The sequence below is a fragment of the Dipodomys spectabilis genome, unplaced genomic scaffold (genome assembly GCF_019054845.1).
Source record: "Dipodomys spectabilis isolate Male_0828 unplaced genomic scaffold, ASM1905484v1 ptg000053l, whole genome shotgun sequence".
NCBI lineage: Eukaryota > Metazoa > Chordata > Mammalia > Rodentia > Heteromyidae > Dipodomys > Dipodomys spectabilis.
In genome coordinates, this window is record NW_024870730.1 from 13,268,848 (window position 1) to 13,289,163 (window position 20,316).

Genomic DNA, 20,316 nt, shown 5'->3' on the forward strand with positions numbered 1-20,316 from the left:
CTTTATTATCTTCTAGAACTAAAAGGTCTACCAAAAATACTGAGAGTTATCTCTTTGGGAATAGGAGAATTTTTGAGAGAAATAATATCGGTTGTGCTTGTATACACACCTGTTTGGTGTAGATTAAAGGGGAAGGATGGAAAGTATGGAGGAAATTAATTATTAGTAATAAGGTATGTGGCTTATTATGATTGAACAATAAACAGTACAGCTTATTAGTAATCAGTACAGCTAATTAGTAATGCCTTGTTTTATATAAATCATGTAGAAGTTATTTTGAGTGTTTCTCCAAGTTTCTTGTTTGTAAAACATTGTTTTAATTATATTTACACATTTTAAGCTTTAAGACTAAGGTCACTGAAAAATAGAAATTGCTATGGATCATAGAAATGATTTCTAAAGTAACTTACTCCTTTTGAAAATAGTTTACATTGATTAAAATAATTACTTTTTATTAGTATATCCAGATGAAATGATGAAAGGGACTCAATATAATGGTTATACTTACAGCTTGGATATATTACCACAGTATGCTTAAAGATCATAAGAATAATGACTAGTGGAGTATGGAGGAGTATGAACTGTTTAGGCTTGTTTCCCTTCCCTCCACTTTTCTCCCCAGAAAATATGAATCGATGTTCAGATATGATCAGAAAGAATTTTTTTTTTTTGTCTGTTGTGGGGCTCAGTCTCAGGGCTTGGGCACTGTCCAGGAGCTCTTTTGCTCAGGGCTAGCACTCTACTACTCTTTTTTTTTTTTTTTTGGTCCGATCGTGGGGCCTGAAGTCTGGGCCTGGGCGCTGTCCCTCAGCCCTTCAGCTCAAGGCTAGCACTCTACCACTTGAGCCACTTCCGGCTTTTTTTTTCCTGCTTATGTGGTGCTGAGGAATCGAACCCAGGACCTCATGCATGCAAGGCAAGCACTCTACCACTGAGCCAGCCCTCTACTACTCTTTCTTTTTCTTTTGTAAGTTGTGGGGCTTGAACTCTGGGCCTGGGCTCTGTCCCTGAGCTCTTTACCTCAAGGCTAGCACTCTACCACTTGAGCCACAGCACCACTTCTGGTTTTCTGGTGATTAATTGGAGATAAAAGAGTCTCAGGGACTTTCCTGCCTTGGGCTGGGTTTGAACTGTGATTCTCAGATTTCAGTCTCCTGAGTAGCTAGGATTATAGGTGTGAACCACCAGTGCCCAGCTGCACTCTGTTACTTTTACAATTCCACTTCCTGTTTTCTGGTGGTTAATTGGAGATAGAGTCTCATGGACTTTCCTATTGAGGCTGGCTTTGAACCTTGGTCCTCAGATCTTAGCCTACTGAGTAGCTAGGATTAAAGGCATGAATCACCAGTTCCTCGCAGAAAGAATCTTATTGAAAGAAAGAATTAACCCCGGGGATATTGGGGAGTAGAGTAGGGAAAGCAAAACTTCTGCAGATAGACTTGGTAGAAGTGTTATGGCAAAGGGACAAAACAGAGAGAAAATGCTCACATTACTGGATTACATACTGAGCAACTGTTTATCTGCATACTTATTAAATATTTCTGTGGTAATATTGAGAAAGCATTTGGTTTAATGTTGAACATATTATCTATATATACCTATCCACGTATTAACTACATTGAAGAAGTTATGTTAGTTTCTTTTTTGGTCTGTCGTGGGGCTTGAACTTTGGGCCTGGGCACATGTTAATGTTTTTAAGACTTGCTAATTTTGCCTTTGTTTTTTGTTTTGCTCATTTCAGAAATCAACATTTATTTCTTAAATTTCCTTACAAAACATGCTTTTTAAAATGATACTGGATGTGTTCATGTAAAATTAAAAAGAAAACTACTTTAGAATAACTGTTGAATCAAGAACTTGCTAAGTGTTATTTGTAATTAAGTTATGCCTGTTAATTTTATGAGGATATTGAGTATTCTTAATAACTAAATATGTTACAAATCTCATCTACCCAGTTGAACTTCCTTTTCATAAAACTTTATTTCTTCCATTAGTTATCATATTAATGGTAGAAATGTTTTTATTTCATTTTTAGTTTTTTGTTTTTTTTTTGTTCTGTGTACCCAGAGTGATCTAAAACTGTGTGGATCAAGCTGTCCTTGAACTTGCACTTAGTATCCAGAATGCTAGAATTACAGGTCTGTGCCATCATTTCTGGCATTAGAAATTTCATTGACTGGTCAACAGAGATAATGATATAATAGGAGAGGTACTTTACTATTGATCCTTTGGCTCATAAACCATCATAATCATAGTTATTTAAGGCATGCAAAGTAGAATAAAGATTCAATAACTATACAGATTGTTTAAGAGTTAGAGGCAGAAGCTAGACTATGGTTTCCAGGAAAGAATTAGGACTCTTCTATACTTGTTGGGGATATATGGGTACTGAATATTAAATGCTTTTTCCCATCTAATCCTGAATAGTGGCTTGAGAGGCCAAGTCTTAGCTTGAAGGTTGATCTTTCAACTTGTAGACCTTATCTTTTATTCCATAATTATATTAACAGGTAGAATTGTTTTGATATTGATGTCAGCATTCTTATGGGGTCAGAAAGTAATTTTGCATAAATCTACATTAGTTTTTTATTCTTTAAAATATTCAATAGTGTTTTATTATTAGTACTGTGTTTTTAGTAGTTGTACAAAAGGTTTCAAACCCACAAGTCAACATTATGAGTACAGTTCATCTTGATCAGGGTTACCTTTTCCATTGTTTCCCTATCCCATCCATAATCTTAATTTACATAGTTCAGTTTTTACACATTGTACATTGAGTATAATGACTGTATTTGCTCACTCTTCCTCCCTTCATTCATGTCCCTCCTCTTGTCTTGGCTCCTTGCCCCCCCCCCCAGCAGCCCCCAAATCATCAAACATGTTTCAGTTTGATGGTATTTTGTTGAACAGTTGCTTAGTTTTCAGAGGAGTTGCATTATTGGACTTCTCCTTGAGTATATCATCGTTTAGTCAATTTGTTTATATATATATATATATATATATATATATATACACACACACACACACACACACACACATATATATGCATATAACCCTATATATGTTTTCATGTTTGCCTATATTTTAGATCTAACTTCCACATATGAGAGAAAACATGTCATTTGTCTCTCTGAGCCTGACGCTACTTAATAAAATTTTTTCTATGTCCATCCATTTCCCTGCAAGTGACATATTATCTATAGTACATCAATGACCATAATATATTATTATAGTACAGTAAGGAATTTGGTTGTGCAAGTGTCTTTACCGAATCCTGATTTACAGTGTTCTGGGCAGATGCCCAAGATTGGTATCCATAGTGTAGTTCTATGTTCAGTTTTTTGAGGAATCTCCAAACTACGTACCAAAGTGGTTACACTAGTTTACATTCCCACCTAGTGTAATAGGGTTCTTCCCCCCCCCCCCCCCCCATTCCTGCCAGCATTAGTTATTGTTGATATTCTTGATGGTCAATCTTTTTTCTTTTTCTTTTTTGTCACTCATGGAGTTTGAACTCAGAGGGCCTGGGCTCTGTCTTTGAGCTTTTTTTGCTCAAGGTTAGCATTGTACCTCTGAGCCATAGTTTCACTTTTGGTTTTTGAGTGGTTAATTGGAGATCTCCATAAGAGTCTCATGGAAACTTTTCTGCTGGGGCTAGCTTTGAACTATGATCCTTAAGATCTCAGCCTCCGAGTAGCTAGGATTACAGATATGAGTGAGCCATTAGTGCCCAGCTAGAGGCACTTACTGGAGTGAGATGGAATCTTAGTGTTGTTTTGATTTTCATTTCCTTTATGCCCAGAGATGTTGAGAATTTCCTCATATGTTTATTGGCCATTCTTGTTGCTTCTTCTGAGAAGTATGTATTTAGCTACTTTGCCCATTTATCAATTGGGTTACTGATTTTTTGGGGGGATAAGTTTCTTCAGTTCCTTATGTTATTCTGAATGTTAGCCCTTGCTGGATGTGTAGCTGGTAAAGATGTCCTATTTGTAGGATGTTTTTTTAGCTTACTATGTCTCTTTTGCTGTGCAGAAATATTTTAGCATGATGTAACCCTATTTGGCTATTCTCTCTCTAATTTGCTGAGCCCCTGGAACTCAAGAAGTTCCTGCCTATGTCAGTGTTCTTTGATATATGAATACTGTTTATGCTTCATTTCTGTAAATATTTCAAAAATAGGGTTGTTATGAAATAAGCTGCCTCATGTACTTCTCAGTGACTTTTAAAAATTTAATTTAATTAATTTTTTTTCCAGTCCTGGGGTTTGAACTCAGGGCCTGGGCACTGTCCCTGAACTTTTTTTTTATGTCGGTCATGGGGCTTGAACTCTGGGCCTGGGCACTGTCCCTGCGCTCTTCAGCTCAAGGTGAGCGCTCTACCTCTTGAGCCACAGTGCCACTTCCGGTTTTCTAGTGATTTATTGGAGATCAGAGTCTCCCCGACTTTTCAGCCCGGGCTGGATTTGAACCATGATCCTCAGATCTCAGCCTTCTGAGTAGTTAGGATTATAGACGTGAGCCACCGGTGCCCAGCTTGTCCCTGAACTTCTTTTGCTCAGGGCTAGCACTCTATCACTTGAGCCATAGCACCACTTCTGGCTTTTTGAAAAATGTGGTATCGAGAAATTGAACTTAGGGCTTCATACATGCTAGGCAAGCACTCAACCACTAAGCCACATTTTTAGTCCTGAACAAAATTTCCTAGATTAAAATGTTATTGAAAGTCATGCTTAATTTCATGTTCATATATCCAGTGATAAACCTTGCCCACCTTTTCTATTGTTAGGCTTTCATTCTAGTTTAAAAAGGTACAAATATTGGGTACTTAATCCTCTTAAAATCTGTATCTCACTAATGACACTCCCATCCTTCCATCTACCATAGATGTCTGAGTTCAAGTTTTGTTCTTTATCCCTTGAGTAAAAAATAATCATGCCTTGTTTATCTACGAAGTATATAACATAATATACTTTAATCTTTATTATGCAAAGATTAGAGAAAAATATAAAATGTCAAATTCTGTGGTAGGCTCAGTGACAGTAGGTAAGTTACTGTTACAGTTGCAGTTAATGAGAATTGCTTGAGGAGTGCTTTGGCAGCATTATGGAAACACCATGCTATTTATGTACACTGAAAAATCATATTCTGATTATGGAAAACTAGTATACAAGCCCAGGAGAGTTTATAAAGCCTTTTGGATTATCTCTGCCCTCACCATTCTTTTTTTTTTTTTTTTTTGGTCCTGTCGTGGGGTCTGGGCACTGTCCCTCAGCTCTCCCTCAGCTCTTCAGCTCAAGGCTAGCGCTCTACCACTTGAGCCACAGCACCACTTCCGGTTTTTTTCTTTTTGCTTATGTGGTGCTGAGGAATCGAACCCAGGGCCTTGAGCATGCAAGGCAAGCGCTCTACCACTGAGCCACCTTCCCAGCCCCTGCCCTCACCATTCTTTTGTCTCCTCCACCTCTTTCTCACACTTGTCTCTTCCTTCTTTCTCCTTCCCCATTTCTTCTTCATTCCCTCTCTTCTCCCCTTTTCCCTTTCTCTTTCCGTCCCTTCCTTAAGTAGCCGGAAGACCTTGCATTCTCCATCTTCTCCTTCAGTGCTGGGAGTACAGCTATGTGCTACCATGTCTGTAGAGGAAAGCATTTCTGTTGTTCTGACTTATCAGGTTTGTGAAAATAACCAGTTTTTTTCTTTGTAAATGAATTGGCCTTTATTAAAATATTTTCTTTCTTTTTATTTTAAAGGGTGCTATTTTTTTGGAAGGTATAACTGTTAAAGGTGTAACTCAAGTAACCACTCAACCTAAGTTAGGAGAGGTACAGCAGAAGTGTCATCAGTTCTGCAGCTGGGAAGGGTAAGAAACACATGTTTTAGGGTTTAAATCAAACTCTGCTACGCTTAAATTAATATTGACATTGACATACCTTCTTTGTATTTAAAGTTGGTATGTTTACTTACAGTGCTTAAAATACATTATTTTTAAAGATAATCATTTTAATAACAAGATTACTCACATATATTCCTAAAACAGTAATAGAAAATTAATTTTGTAACAATGTAATATTTGTTTTATATCTTTGAGTATACTACTGCCTATTATGGTTTCAGCTGGTCTAATTCATTTATTTAGGAGAAGAGTTACAACTCGAATATGCCTCATGTTTCTATAATAATGGGAAACTTTGAATATGTTTCTGCTCCCTAGCATGTTTTGGAAATACTTAACCAGACAATTCATTGGAGAGAATTAAAGAGAGAGTTGTTACTCTTGTCAGTTACCTTTTATTCTTGGGCTATGGCAGAAAATTGTAATGAAGCTTGAATGTGAAAAACAAGATCATTATTGTTAAAAGTTCCTAATGCAAATTCCTAATGTAAAATACTTTTATTATTGGTGCATATCTGATAAATGAACTAACAAAAATTTTAGATAAAAGATGAAAATAATGAAGAAATAATACTGCCTTAATGTTGTGTGAAACCTTTGCCATTATACCTTAATCTTGCTTTACATTTTTCTCATTTATACTTCTGGGCATTTTTGGAGTAGAATTTTATCAACTCTGCAGAGTAATATCGCATTGGTAATGTTATGATGGAAAAATGAGGTCAAAATTTTATAATATACATATATTTTTTGGCTTGAACTCAGGGCTTGGGTACTTTCTCTGAGTTTCTTTTGCTTAAGGCTAGCACTCTACTACTTGAGTCACAGCATTGCTTCTGGCTTTTTCTGTTTATGTGGTACTAAGGAATTGAACTCAGGGCTTCATGCTAGGCAAGCACTATAACCACTAAGCCACATTTCCAGTCCCAAAATTGTGTAATTTATTTAAGTCAAAATTTAAACTTTTTCCTATAGTGAGTGACTTGTAAATATACCTGTCATATACTATTTAGCTCATACATACTAATATTTTTAGAATTAGTTCAGTAATTTAGTATAGCAGTGGTAATTTATAGCCATATAAACTTGGATTCTAAAATGTTAAGACAATGATAATCTTTCATTAGCATTTTTTGTAGTATTCTATTTGTAATAAATCTCATGATAGGGAGAGCGTGATAAATGTGAGTATCATCTTGAAATTGGTTTAATACATGCATTGCTTTGTATGGATTCTAGTCATGACAGTAATATTATGTCTTAAGGTCTGGATTCCCTGGAGCACAGCCTGTTTCCATGGACAAGCAAAACATTAAACTTTTAGAACAGAAGCCCTATAAAGTGAGCTGGAAAGCAGATGGTACTCGGTAAGTTAAATTTATAAAATAATTATAAAGATAATCCTAATGCTCAAAGAACATTTCGTTGTTGTAAGTGAAAGTTTATTCTTGGGAGTGTGAATTTCTGACATAAACAGTAAAATAAATATGATTCAAAAAATTATGTAGCTTTTGAGAGGCTGGGAAAAGAGAGTAGATTAGAGCTATATGCCATTTTCACTCCATGGATGGAAAGAATCCAGTGACACAAAGACAAGATTCAAGGAGAGAAAGAGTGGTAGAAAACAGAAAGTACAAAGGAGGTGGCGGGGTGAGGAATAGGGCTGCAGAAAATTACAGAAAAGCAACTATAAGAGAATAAAAGTGGCAAGGAGTTTGGACCTGGTTCTTGGCACTCCATGCTGTGACTGATTTAGCTTTGTATCCTGGAGAAGTACAGGGAGTATCCATCTTGAAAAATTTCTCCATAAATCTAGAGACAAGAAGCAATCATAGCTAATTAATAAGCAGAAATTCTCAATGAAATGTTTGCAAACCAAATTCAGCACATTAAAAAATAACAGTTACCATGACTGAGTTGTTTTAATCTCAGACATGCAAGGATGGTTCAACATACATGTATCAATAAACGTAGTACATCACATAAACAGGACCAAGGGCAAAAATCACAAAATCATCACTTTTGAAGCAGAGAAAGCATCAGAAAGCATCCTTTTATGATAAAAGTTCTAAAGAAGTGAGGAATAGAAGGAACATTCCTGAACTTAAAGGCTGTATATAACAAACATATAGCCAGTATCATGTTAAATAGTTAAACTGAAATCATTTTCCCAAAGTCAGGTATAAGACATGAATGTCCATTCTTCCCACATTTATGTAATATAATACATAGTTCATAGCCAGAGAGTTAAGACAGGACAAGAAAATAAAAGGGATTCAAATAGAAAAAAAAAAGAAGGAAAAGTTATCCTTATTTGTGGATGATATGCTCCTATTCTTTTTTTTAAATATATTTTTATTGTGAAAATACTGTACAGAGGGGTTACAATTACGTGGGTAAGATAATGAGCACATTTCTTATCAAGCATTATAGCCTCCTGCTTTGTTTCCCCTTCCCGTCCCTTCGTATCCCCCCCCATCCCCCCCACCAAAGTTGTAAAGTTCATTTGTTGACATAACGACTTGTACATCTCATTGTTGCAATGGGTCCTCCTGTATCCATGTTTTAACAATTTGTTTTTTCCCTTCCCCTCCACAAATTATACCAACATCATATATAGTGAAAGCAGAGAAGACTCCACCAAAAACTTCTAAAACTGATAAGGAAATATAGCAAGATAAAAAATCCTGCTCAGTAGCTTATCTATAAACCAGTAGTGAATAGGTTGAGAAAGAAGTCAGGAAGATAATTCCATTCATAGTAGCCTCAAAAAATTTAGAAGTAAAAGACCTCTACTGTGAAAACTGTAAGACCTTAAAGAAGACATCAGAAGATGGAAAGACCTTTCATGATCATGTATTGGCAGAGTTAGTATTGTGAAAATGATAATTCTTCAAAATGAAACTACAGAGGAAAGGGACATTGTCTAAAAAGAAATGTACCTATTGTTGCATCACTGATGTAACCCCTCTGTGTATCATCACTTTTATAATTGCAATAAAAAAAGGAAACTACAGATTCACTGCAATACCCATTAATATACCATTATCATTCTTCAGAGAATTAGAAATATTAGTCCAAAATTTATATGGAGGCATAAAAGATTTAAAATAGCAAAATCAATTTTAAGTAAAAAGAAAAAAAAACCATAATGCTGGAGATAGCACAATACTAGACTTCAGGTTATACTACAGAGCCAAAAATAGCTTGGTAGTTGCACAGAAACAGACCTGAAGACCAATATAAATGTTATATGCTGATATTCTATATATGCTGAACAGTATAGTATGCTGAGGAATAAAATTACCCAGCTACAGCCACCTGTTATTTGATAAAACAGCAAAAAATGCATAGTGGAGGAAAGACAGCCTATTTAATCAATGGTAGTGGGAAAATTGGGTATTTACTTGAAGGAAACAAACTTGAGCATTATCTCTCCTTATACATACAAAAATCAACTCCAAAGGGATCAAACTGCTCAAAATAACACTTGAACCTTTAAATCTACTACAGGGAAACAGAAAATCCCAAAAGTTATAAACACAGATAAATAGTTTATGATTAACATTGCAGATGCCTAGAGAATGGGAGCAAGAACTGACAAATGGGATTACATTAAATCAAAGAGTTTCTGCACATCAAAGGAAACAATTATCAGAGCCAAGAGATGAACCACAGAATGGGAGATTTTAGGTAAAATTAGTAAAAAATTAGTATGGAGAATATACAAAGATCTAAAAAAATTAAACAACATGAGAACAAATAGTCCAGTTAACTAATGTGCAAGCAAGCTAATTTTAAGACAGTCCTCAAAATTAGAAATACAAATGGCCAATGGATAGAATGAAGAAATGTTCATCCTTAAAGGGATGTACATCAGAACTACATTAAGGTTTTATCTCATCCTCGTCAGAGTGGCATACATTAAACAACAAGTGCTGGTGAGAGGGGAAAAGAAACCCTTATACGCTGTTGGTGAGATTGTAAACTAGTGTAGTCATAATGAAAATCATTGTGAAGATTCCTCAAAAATCTAAAAATAGATCTTTGCTATTAATCTACCATACCACTATAGGCATATATCCAAAGATAGTAAAAATCGATATAGAAAAAATATACTTGAATAACTATATTTATGGCAGCACACCTATTATAGCAAATGATAGAATCAGCAAATGTGCCCAACAACAGACAGATGCATTAGGATATATGGTGTGTATATATGCATATATATGCATACATATATATCCTTATGCACATACATATTCTTATACATACATACACTGTGGCATAATATATAGCTATAAAGCAAAATGAAATCATGTAATTTTCAGGCAAATAGAATTGGAGGATATCTTGAGTGAGGTAAGCCTCACAAATGTAGAAGCTACATCTGGAAGACATACATGGTCATAGATATGCACATGCGTACATACACCTATGTGCCAAGAAATATAGGGAGAGGGGAGGGAAGGAAAAAGGAGAGGAAAAGAAAAGAGGGGAGAGAAAAGACCTGATTCTGACTGGTAGACTATTTAGAGGATAAGGAAAAGGGAAGGGGGAAAGAAAGGATGGAAGATGAATAATTTTATAACACATTGCATTTGGGCTTGAATGTAGTTTAAAGAATCTCAATGAGAACTGTTGATCATTAGTGGGGTAGAGGTTTGGGGAAAGAGAAATAGGTTCTGTTATTGGGGCAGGGACCAGTGGTTGTATTTGAACTAACTGGGAGACTGAATGAGGATGAATAAGCTATTTCAACCAAAATAGCTTTCTTGCATCTGTGAAAATAAAATAACGTGGCTGATTGATGTTGTATTGGGAAGAGAAGGATAAGGGAGAGAGGTGGAGGGGACCAAATTGATTGGGATTATATTAGCCTAAATGTGTGCAAATGTCACAGTGAAATCTCCATTGTGTACAAATAATGTAAAAAATTTTTTTAATGGAGATTTCTGCCTGGACTGGCTTTGAACTGTACATCTGGATCTCCTAGAATACATGTGTAAGTTACTGGTGTATGACTTCAGCAACTATTGTGAGGGATCTGTCTGATATTTTAGGCTTTATAGGTCATATGCAATTTTTCTTAAGTACTCAATTCTGTTGTCATAAACACAAAGAAGCCATATCCTACTGTGTTTACACAAATGTATTCTAGTACAATTTTATTTTACAAAGCAGAAGTCTGCATTTGTCCTTTAGGCCATAGTTTAATCAACCCATAATTGAATATATTCTCCTTAAAAGATAATTCTTAGGTCTCTCTTTCTTTCTTTTCTTTTTTTTTTTTTTTTTTGGGTCAGTTGTGGGGCTTGATCGCTGGGCCTTGGTGCTGTCCCTGAGCTCTTCAGCTCAAGGCTAGTGCTCTACCACTTGAGCCACAAAGCCACTTCCAGTTTACTGGTGGTTAATTGGAGATAAGAGTCTCACAGACTTTCCTGTCCTGGCTGGCTTTGAACTGTGATCCTCAGATCTCAGCCTTCTGAGTAGCTAGAATTACAGATGTGAGCCACCAGCACCTGGTTGCAAATATTCTTTATAAGATAGTATGAAATATGAGCTTAAGACAAAAGAAGAATATAAATTTAATAAACTTTTATTTGAGAGTATGCCTCAGTACATTTTAAGTATTGAAATTTTTTCTATCACTTGTGTTTTCTTTCTCAGTTCATTAACTTAGAAAAGAGTTTCTTTTGGGTGCCAAGTTGGTGAGCCACCATTTGAGCCATGCCTTCCAGATCCAACTTTTTGCTAGTTATTTGGAGTGAAGTCTCATTGATATGCCTGATAGTGCTGGCTTCCAACTGAGATTGTCAGATCTCAGCCTCTTGCGTAACAGAATTATAGGTATGAACAACTGGTGCCTGGTTTGACAAGATTTATTAAATGTATACATTTAAGATGCAAATCCTTTTTTTTCAAGAAAGTTAATTTTTGATTTTTTTTGGTTATAACACTACTTAATGTATGATTCTATATATACTGACACAAGTAATTAGTAGCCTTTGAATAGCATGCTGTAGAAATAGCTGTTAATTAAATAGAATAATTTTACTATCTTCAGGCAACTTCTGTTTTTGTTGTTGTGATAATTTTGTATAGAATAGTGTAATTACCTCAGTTACTTAATAGCTTGCTTAGATCCTTTGATGTGTTTGTAGCTGATGTTTGCTTTAGAAACTACAGCTTAATATTCATATGGGAGTACAGGAGATAAGATAATATGATGCTAGACTAGGGAGAATATTAAAGAGTCTGAGTTGATTTTCAGTTAACTACAAACTAATGATATTTGGGAACAAAATATATTATGCGCAAGCAAGTATTGTATATGGTACAGTTGTGTCTTTCAGTACCACTTTTTTTTCATTTCAATTTCTTCAAACCAAACATAAATTTCTACTTAGTTTAATTTTTCTTTTGGCAGTAAAAGCAAATAATTCTTTTTTTAAAAAAATTTTTTTAATTTAATTTTTTTGTGAACATACTGTGCAGAGGGGTTATAATTACATGGGCAGGATAATGCGTACATTTCTCATCAAGCATTGCAGCCTCCTCCTTTGTTTACACTTCACATCCCTTCCCTACCTCCCCCCCCACCCCCCCCCACCCAAAAAAGCAAATAATTCTTTACCGTATGTAAGCAACTTTAGTAAATCTTGATTTTAAATAAGAACTTACCTACTCTTATTATTTATTAATAAATATGATAGCCATAGCATTGTGTATAGTATTAAGTAGCTCACCAGTAATGTTATCTACAGATTTTATTTCATATAATTTATTTATTTTTTGGTCTGTCGTGGGTCTTGAACTCTGGGCCTGCGTGCTGTCCCTGCGCTACTTCAGCTCAAGGCAAGCTCTCTACCGCTTGAGCCACAGGACCACTTTGGGTTTTCTAGTGGTTTTATTGGAGATAAGAGTCTCACGGACTTTCCTGCCCGGGCTGGCTTTGAACTGTGATCCTCAGATCTCAGCCTCCTGAGTAGCTAGGATTACAGATGTGAGCCACCGGTGCCCGGCTCCAGATTTTATTTTTAATTTTAATTTTTGTAGTTTTTATATGTACCTAGGGTCTCATGCATGCTAGACAAGCACTCTAACTCACTCTAGAAGGATTTTTTAAAAAAAAATTTGTCGGTCATGGGGCTTGAACTCTGAGCCTGGGTGCTGTCCCTCAGCTCTTCAGCTCAAGTCGAGCACTCTGCCACTTGAGCCACTGCGCCACTTCCAGATTTCTGGTGGTTTATTGGAGATAAGCGTTTCACAGACTTTCCTGCCCCGGCTGGCTTTGGACCGTGATCCTCAGATCTCAGCCTCCTGAGTAGCTAGGATCACAGGCATGAGCCACCAGTGCCCGGCAGGAATTTTTTTTTTGGTGTGTCAGTAATGGGGCTTAAATTCAGGGGCAGGGTGCTATTCCCCGCCCCTCCCCCTTTTTTTGGTGCTAGCCCTGAGATTTGAACTCAGGGCTTGATTGATGTCTCGGAGCTTTTTTGCTCAAGGCTAGCATTCTGCCACTTTGAGCCACAGCTCTATGTTTGGCCTTTTGGTAGTTAATTGGTGATAAGGGGATCTCAGACTTTTCTACCTGGGCTGGCTTTGAACCATAATCCTCAGATCTGAGCCTTCTGAGTAGTTAGGATTACAAGCATCAGCCACCAGCACCAGGCCCTTCCTTTTTTTTTTTTTAAGCTGGTAGTTTGTTTCATAAGAACTACTCCAAGTTATTCAAGCCAGTTTTCCTACACCTGGGAAGGACATGATAAAGCAAGGGCCTCTGTGTGTTTCTGTCATTTAAAAAATTTCTTTTATCATGTGAAGAGGCTAATTCAGAGATTCAATTTTACTAGGCATGGCTGGCTCTGAGAATACAGGTTATTCTAATTTTCAGCCACATTTGGAGGCTGCTATCCTTAATGCTCTGTGTAATAAATAGCAGGTCCATATAAAATGCTGGTGCTTAGTAGGTATTGTTATAGCTGACAATGCCTTTGAAGAGCTTTTTTTTTTTTTTTTAAATTGTGAAAATACCATACAGAGGGGTTACAATTACATGGGCAAGATAGTACATTTCTTATCAGGTTTGTTGCCACCTCTTTGTTTCCCCATACCATCCCTTCCTCTCTCTACCTACCCCCCCCCCCCCCCCCCCCCCGCCAAAGTTGTAAAGTTCATTTTTCGACATAAGTCTTGTTGTAATTGTTGTAATGGATCCACCTGTAACCCTATTTAAACAGTTTGTTTTTTCCCTTCCCTTCCACAAATTATATGAACATCAAATACAGTGAAAACAGGGCTTATACCCTGGGGGAAGTACATACAAAGCAACAAAGAAATCATCTTATAAATATGTTGGAAACAATCTCAAGAAAGAAAAAGACATTTGAATCCTTATCTTGGGGTTCATTTCGCCTAACATCAACTTGTCTGATAGTTTCTGTTTATCTCGGACAGATACTAGTTATTGCAAATAAGGGAAACCATGGGACCTATATTTTGAAGAGCTTTAATACATGGGAAACCCTTCATTTCCCCAGAATCCATTTTGAATTTGGATGTTGTTTTAGTTATTGTACAAGAGAAAGTAAGTAAAAACAAAACAATTAGTATTTTTTATTTTTTATCATTATGATCTTTATATCTTTATTAGCATATGTTAGTTATGCATTATGACATTACCACCCATGTATAAAATGTATTTCTCAGTCCCCTCCCCCATTCCAAAATAATTTGAACAAATTTCATTGTTCTACTTTCATATATACCAATACTCTTTGAGTTATATACATCCTATATCATCCACATTAGTTCAACACCCTCTCACTTGTATTTCCCCTCCAGCAATTATTTCTACCCCACCCCCATTTGTCATTACTAGGGATTGAACTCAAGGCCTTCAACTCTCACTGGCTTTCCTGTCACAGTTGGCACTCAACTACTTGGGACCACCCCCTCATCATATTCAGTATTTTGTTGGTAAATTGTAGATAGAGTCTTTTTGGATTTTTCTTCCTAGGCTGGCTTCAAACTTAGATTATCCAAATCCCAGCATTTTTCACGTCACTTTTAGTTTGGTTTTGGTATGTTATTCTTCACTAGATGGCAGTAGAGGACCAGCTTTAATTCTAGTTGCCTTACTAATAGGACAGAATTCGGATGGTGTCCAATGCATTGTCTATCTAATAGATCTCAAGATATTAGTTTGGGATTATTAACAATTTAGTAAAGATTAGTGGGATCATGTATACAACATTACTGAAAGAACATCCTATTTGACAATATTGACATGTTCTTTTGTGCATTGCATTTGAATTGTGTTTGTAGATGACTATGAAAAGTCATTTTGGAATTATTTTTGTAAAGTAATAATTTAGCCAAATTAAAGTCCTTGAAGTGTTTTTCCTGCATCAGGAAACTAAGATATTCTCATGTGGAAATCTCAGAGGGAAAATAGTAATGTGAAGATTCTTTTTTTTCTTTGTGTATTCCATATTCTTTCCTCCTTAATTGTGTTTGGAGTAAGGAGTTTAATAGAAAACCTTGATATTGGAATGTAGTAGCTTTTTTAGATACTGATATTTATGTTCATAAGATAGAAAAATTATTTTACTTGTCTGTGTTATAGGCACATACAAGTGATTCTGAGAATGTACTAAAATACATATTTTGAAAAAAATTAAATAACTATATTTCTAAAATAATTGTACATGGCATTTTATTTTGAGTAAATTTTATATATAATATATAACATGTATATATGTTATGTATATATTATATATATATATACACATACACTTTTTTTGTATGTGTGTGCTAGCATGGGCACTATTCCTGAGATTTTTTCTTCATAGCATTCTACCACTTAAGCTTCAACTCCACTTCTGGCTTTTCCTTTTTTTTTTTTTTCTTTTGTTGGTCGTGGGGCTTGAACTCTGGGCCTGGGCTGTGCCTCTTCAGTTCAAGGCTAGTGCTCTACCATTTGAGCCACAGTGCCACTTACAGTTTTCTGGTGGTTCATTGGAGATAAGAGTCTCATGGACTTTCCTATGTGGGCTGGCTTTGAACTGTGATCCCCAGATCTTGCCTTCTGAGTAGCGAGGATTACAGGTGTGAGCCACCGGCACCTGGCTACTTCTAGCTTTTTTGATGCTTAATTGGGAGTTAAGAGAATCTCATGAACTTTCCTGGTTGGGTTGGCTTTGAACTGTGATCCTCACATACCAGTCTTCTGAATAGCTAGGATTACAGGCATGAGCCACTGGAGCCTAGCAATTTTTGCATATTTGATGGTGATTTGTTTCTCAAAAGTGTGAATGAGGTGAAAAAATTGGATAATAAATAACTTAATTCTGATAGGTATTTTTCAAATGGTGAAATTTGACCTGAAGATTTTATAAGCTGCTCATCATAGTATAGGTGTCTCTGCCTCTCAGTCCAACTTTGGTATTACTGTTGTGATATTTTTGCTGACAGGTGAGTTTTCTTGGACTAGTTTTATTTCAGTAATGTTTTGGAATTTGGGATATGAATTATTAAAATTTTTTCACGTGGACAGAAATCTAAATTTTGTTTCTTCATGAGTTATTTGAATACTGTTTAAGCCTTTATGTATTATCTTATCCTGATAAAATGTACTGGCTGCAGTTACAGATCACACAATGTCATTAGAACAAAACAAATTGCTATTTATAAACCTAAATCAACTGTACATTGAGACTACTTTGTGATCTGCTGTTAGTAATTGTTTTATGAATCCATATTTATTTTTGTGGTCTCAGTATTTAGCCACTTGTTAGCTTTTTATTTAGCATGAAGAATTTCTCCTATACTTTTCTGGGAATAATGACAAGTGGCAACCAATTTGTTTCTAATAGTGCGATTCATTCAGCATTATTTATAACTTAAAAAATAAAATAAAAAATGGAGGTCAAAATGTGAGGGCAATTGCTTGTAACCTTATAACCCTAGTTAAGTAATTTTGATGTTTCCCACTGTTCCTACAATCTTTCACTAACTCTTTTAGGCAGAAAATAAGCTTTAGTCTTTCTCAGCTGTTAAACCATTCAGCTTAAACAGTTATACTAGCTTTGAAAAATGTTTATGTTGATATACTAATTCTTTTGCCCTTTATAAAATTTGCTGTTAAGTAAGTTTTGTTTTGTGTTTTTTAGTTTTTTTTTTTTTGACGTAGGGCTTCAGAACAGTTCAGGTGGGGCTGAGAATGTGGCTTAGTGGTAGACTACATGAAATCTGGGTTCAGTTCCTCAGTACCACATATACAGAAAAAGCTAGAAGTGGCGCTGTGGCTCAAGTGGTAGAGTGCTAGCCTTGAACAAAAGCAGCTCAGGGACAGTGCCCAGGCCCTGAGTTCAAGCTCCAGATCTGGAAAACACACACACAACCCCAAGTAAAACAGTTCAGGCTGGCCTTGAACTCTATCCTTGTCTCAGCCTTGTTTTGTGCTAGGATCATAGATACATGCTACTATGCCTAGCTCATTCATTCATTCATTGTCATGGTCTCGCAGTATAACCCAGGCTGTCTTTGAACTAATATTCATTGTGTTTCAGCATCCTAGGTGCTGGCATTACAAATGTATAGCACTCTGCCCAGGCATGTAAACTTCCCTTTGTTTGTACTACTCTGAATCTACACATGTAATTTTTAATTTTATTTGCCAGTTCTGGGGCTTAAACTCAGGGCCTGGGCACTGTCCCTGAACTTCTTTTGCTTTAACACTCTGCCACTTGAGCCACAGCTCCACTTCTGGCTTTCTCTGTGTATGTGGTACTGAGGAATTGAACCCAGAGCTTCATGCATGCTAGGCAAGCACTCTGCCACTAAGCCACCTTCCCAGCCTGCCATATGTAATTTTTGAATGATGATAAAGTTTTAAATTTTTCCTTGATAATGATTTTATTTTTTGGTATTGGTAAATGGAAATAAACTTATTTAAAACATTTTGAGCAACGTAGATATAATTTTATTTACTTAACACTTTCCTCATGTGCTTGAAATAAAACAAAGCATCATTTATACATTTTCACATTTTTTTTTTTTTTGTTCTTCTTAAAAATGCACTTAAAAATACTGACTTCTAACCAGGCATTGGTGGCTCACATCTGTAATCTTAGCTCTTAGGAGGCTGAGATCTGAGGATCGTGGTTCAGAGCCAGCCCAGGCAGGAAAGTCCAAGAAACTCTTATCTCCAATCTACTCAGAAAAAGCTGGAAGTAGTGCTTGACTCAAGTGGTGGAGCACTTGCCTTGAGCACACAGAGGCTCAGGGATAGAGCTTAGGCTCTAAGTTCAATCCCCAAGACCAGCAAATAAAAACAAAACAAACAAATACAAAAACCTGACTTCTGTAATCCTATATGCTCAGGGTGCTGAGACCTAGAGGATTGTTGTTGGAAGCCAGTTGGGACAGAAAAATCCATGAGACTCTACCACCAATTAGCCTGGAAAAAAGCAGGGTATGTTTAAATGTTAGAATGCCAGCTGTGAAAAAGTATGCTGAATGAACAAGAGATTCCCAAGTTCAAGCCATGGTACCAAAACCAAAAACAGCTTAGTTTTCCCTCCCTCCCTCCCTCCCTCCCTCCCTCCCTCCCTCCTACCCTTCCTTGTACCAAAACCAAAAACAGCTTAGTTTTCCTTCCTTCCTTCCTTCCTTCCTTCCTTCCTTCCTTCCTTCCTTCCTTCCTTCCTTCCTTCCTTCCTTCCTCCCTCCCTCCCTCCCTCCCTTCCTCCCTCCCTTCCTCCCTCCCTCCCTTCTGCTTGAACCCAGTGCCTAGGCACTGTCCGTGAGCTTCTTTTGCTCTACCACGTGAGCCACAGTGCTACTTCTGGCCTTTTCTGTTTATGTAGCACTGAGGGATGGAACCCAGGGCTTCATGCATGCTAGGCAAGCACTCTACCATTAAGCCACATTCTCAGCCCTCATTTCTAAATTTAAAATACATAATGGAGTATCTTTTGGTATAGGGTTTATGTAAAGCATATCTATGTTAAAAGTAGTATGTCAAGTCTTAGATTATTTCTTTTTCCTTTAAATAAAATATTTTTGAAAATAGTCATTGAGTGGAAATTATATAGGAATACAAAAAATGTTGCCTAGTTTTTAAAAAATTCTTAATTTCTGTTAAATTTTAGATAGTTACTGGCTTACTACCTATTTAGAGCCACTGAATAAAATACTTTGATGTGTGCAGTTATTTTGATTTGCAAAAATAAAGTTTTGGGAGGAGAAATAAAGTTTTGTGCATATTTAAGAAAATGTAAACTTAAGAAATTGTTCATGTCCTTGAATGAGAAGATATGAGGTAACAGTGAAATATAATTGCATATAAATGACATGACATGTACTCCAAGAGTGTGGGAGATTTTAGAGGAGGATGATTAGTGAAGAATGAGTAACTTGGTTAGAGGAACAACAAGGAGAAGAAAGTCTTGAGGTACAAATAGCTTAAGAGGAATTGATTGATAATCAATATAAATCTAGAATCTCTATGAGTTCTGGTCTTTGGGCCATTAGATGCCTGGGCTAAAGGAAAAAAATGGTTTCATAACATAGGAACTGCTTAAACTGTTCATTAATGGTTTGAAGCTTGTCAGTATTAGCAATTGCTGAGCAATGAATCTCTCCGTTAAATTTTGATTGCCATATCAATTTCTACTTCTTGAGTTGGATTTAGAAAGTTGTGAGAGGCATTGTATCTCAATCTCCTTGAAGCTTGGAGCACCTTATTTGCTGTCAGTTGACTAGGCCAGGGATGTTTGGGATCTTAGAAGTGTTTGCAAATAGTATAGAGTATGGTAACAGCATTTTCTGTAGAAATACAGATGACAGAACATGTACACTGAGGCGTCGTCATTGTTGCAGTAGAAGGGAAAGTGTTTTACTTACTTCTCTAATTGAAGAAAGGAAAAAGAGGTGGTGATTCCAGAAAGCTAAGCCATCTCGGGGCTCAACTAGCTGGAGACTAGTAGAGGCACAAGGGAAATCTCCCATTATATCCACAACACTTTATTCCCATTTTCAAGGATTATTAGGTGAACTTTATTGGGACATAGTGAGAGCTTTGATTGACAGTAGATTCATTAGCATTCATTCAATTAGTCTACCCAATTGTGAATTTCAAAAGTTGTTTAAGATGTGAAAATTAGAAGAGTGATGGGAATTAATTTGTGCTCATACTTAGATTTTTTTCTTTTTTACTTTTCTGCTCTTTTTATCTTGTTTTAGGATAAAAACAAAATTTTTATAGCTAAGAGGGGAAAAAAATCCATTGAATATAACTTTTGGACAGATACTTGAATGAAAATACTCTTTTATGTTTTAAAAAGTTTTGATTTCTTTTGCTTCTTTTTACATCTGCTATCTGTCTTTCCTGTTTTCCTTTGCAATTTGAAT

General features: G+C 36.2%; 1 protein-coding gene across 3 annotated transcripts in view; it reads left to right on the plus strand.

Moving 5' to 3' along the window:
- Rngtt (RNA guanylyltransferase and 5'-phosphatase) overlaps positions 1-20,316 on the plus strand; it is a 224,082-nt gene that overhangs the window by 29,708 nt on the left and 174,058 nt on the right. For all 3 annotated transcript variants that reach the window (XM_042679559.1, XM_042679560.1, XM_042679561.1), the window contains exons 7-8: positions 5,750-5,859; positions 7,158-7,259. In XM_042679559.1, the coding sequence (XP_042535493.1) occupies positions 5,750-5,859; positions 7,158-7,259 (212 nt within the window). The remainder of the gene's footprint in view (positions 1-5,749; positions 5,860-7,157; positions 7,260-20,316) is intronic.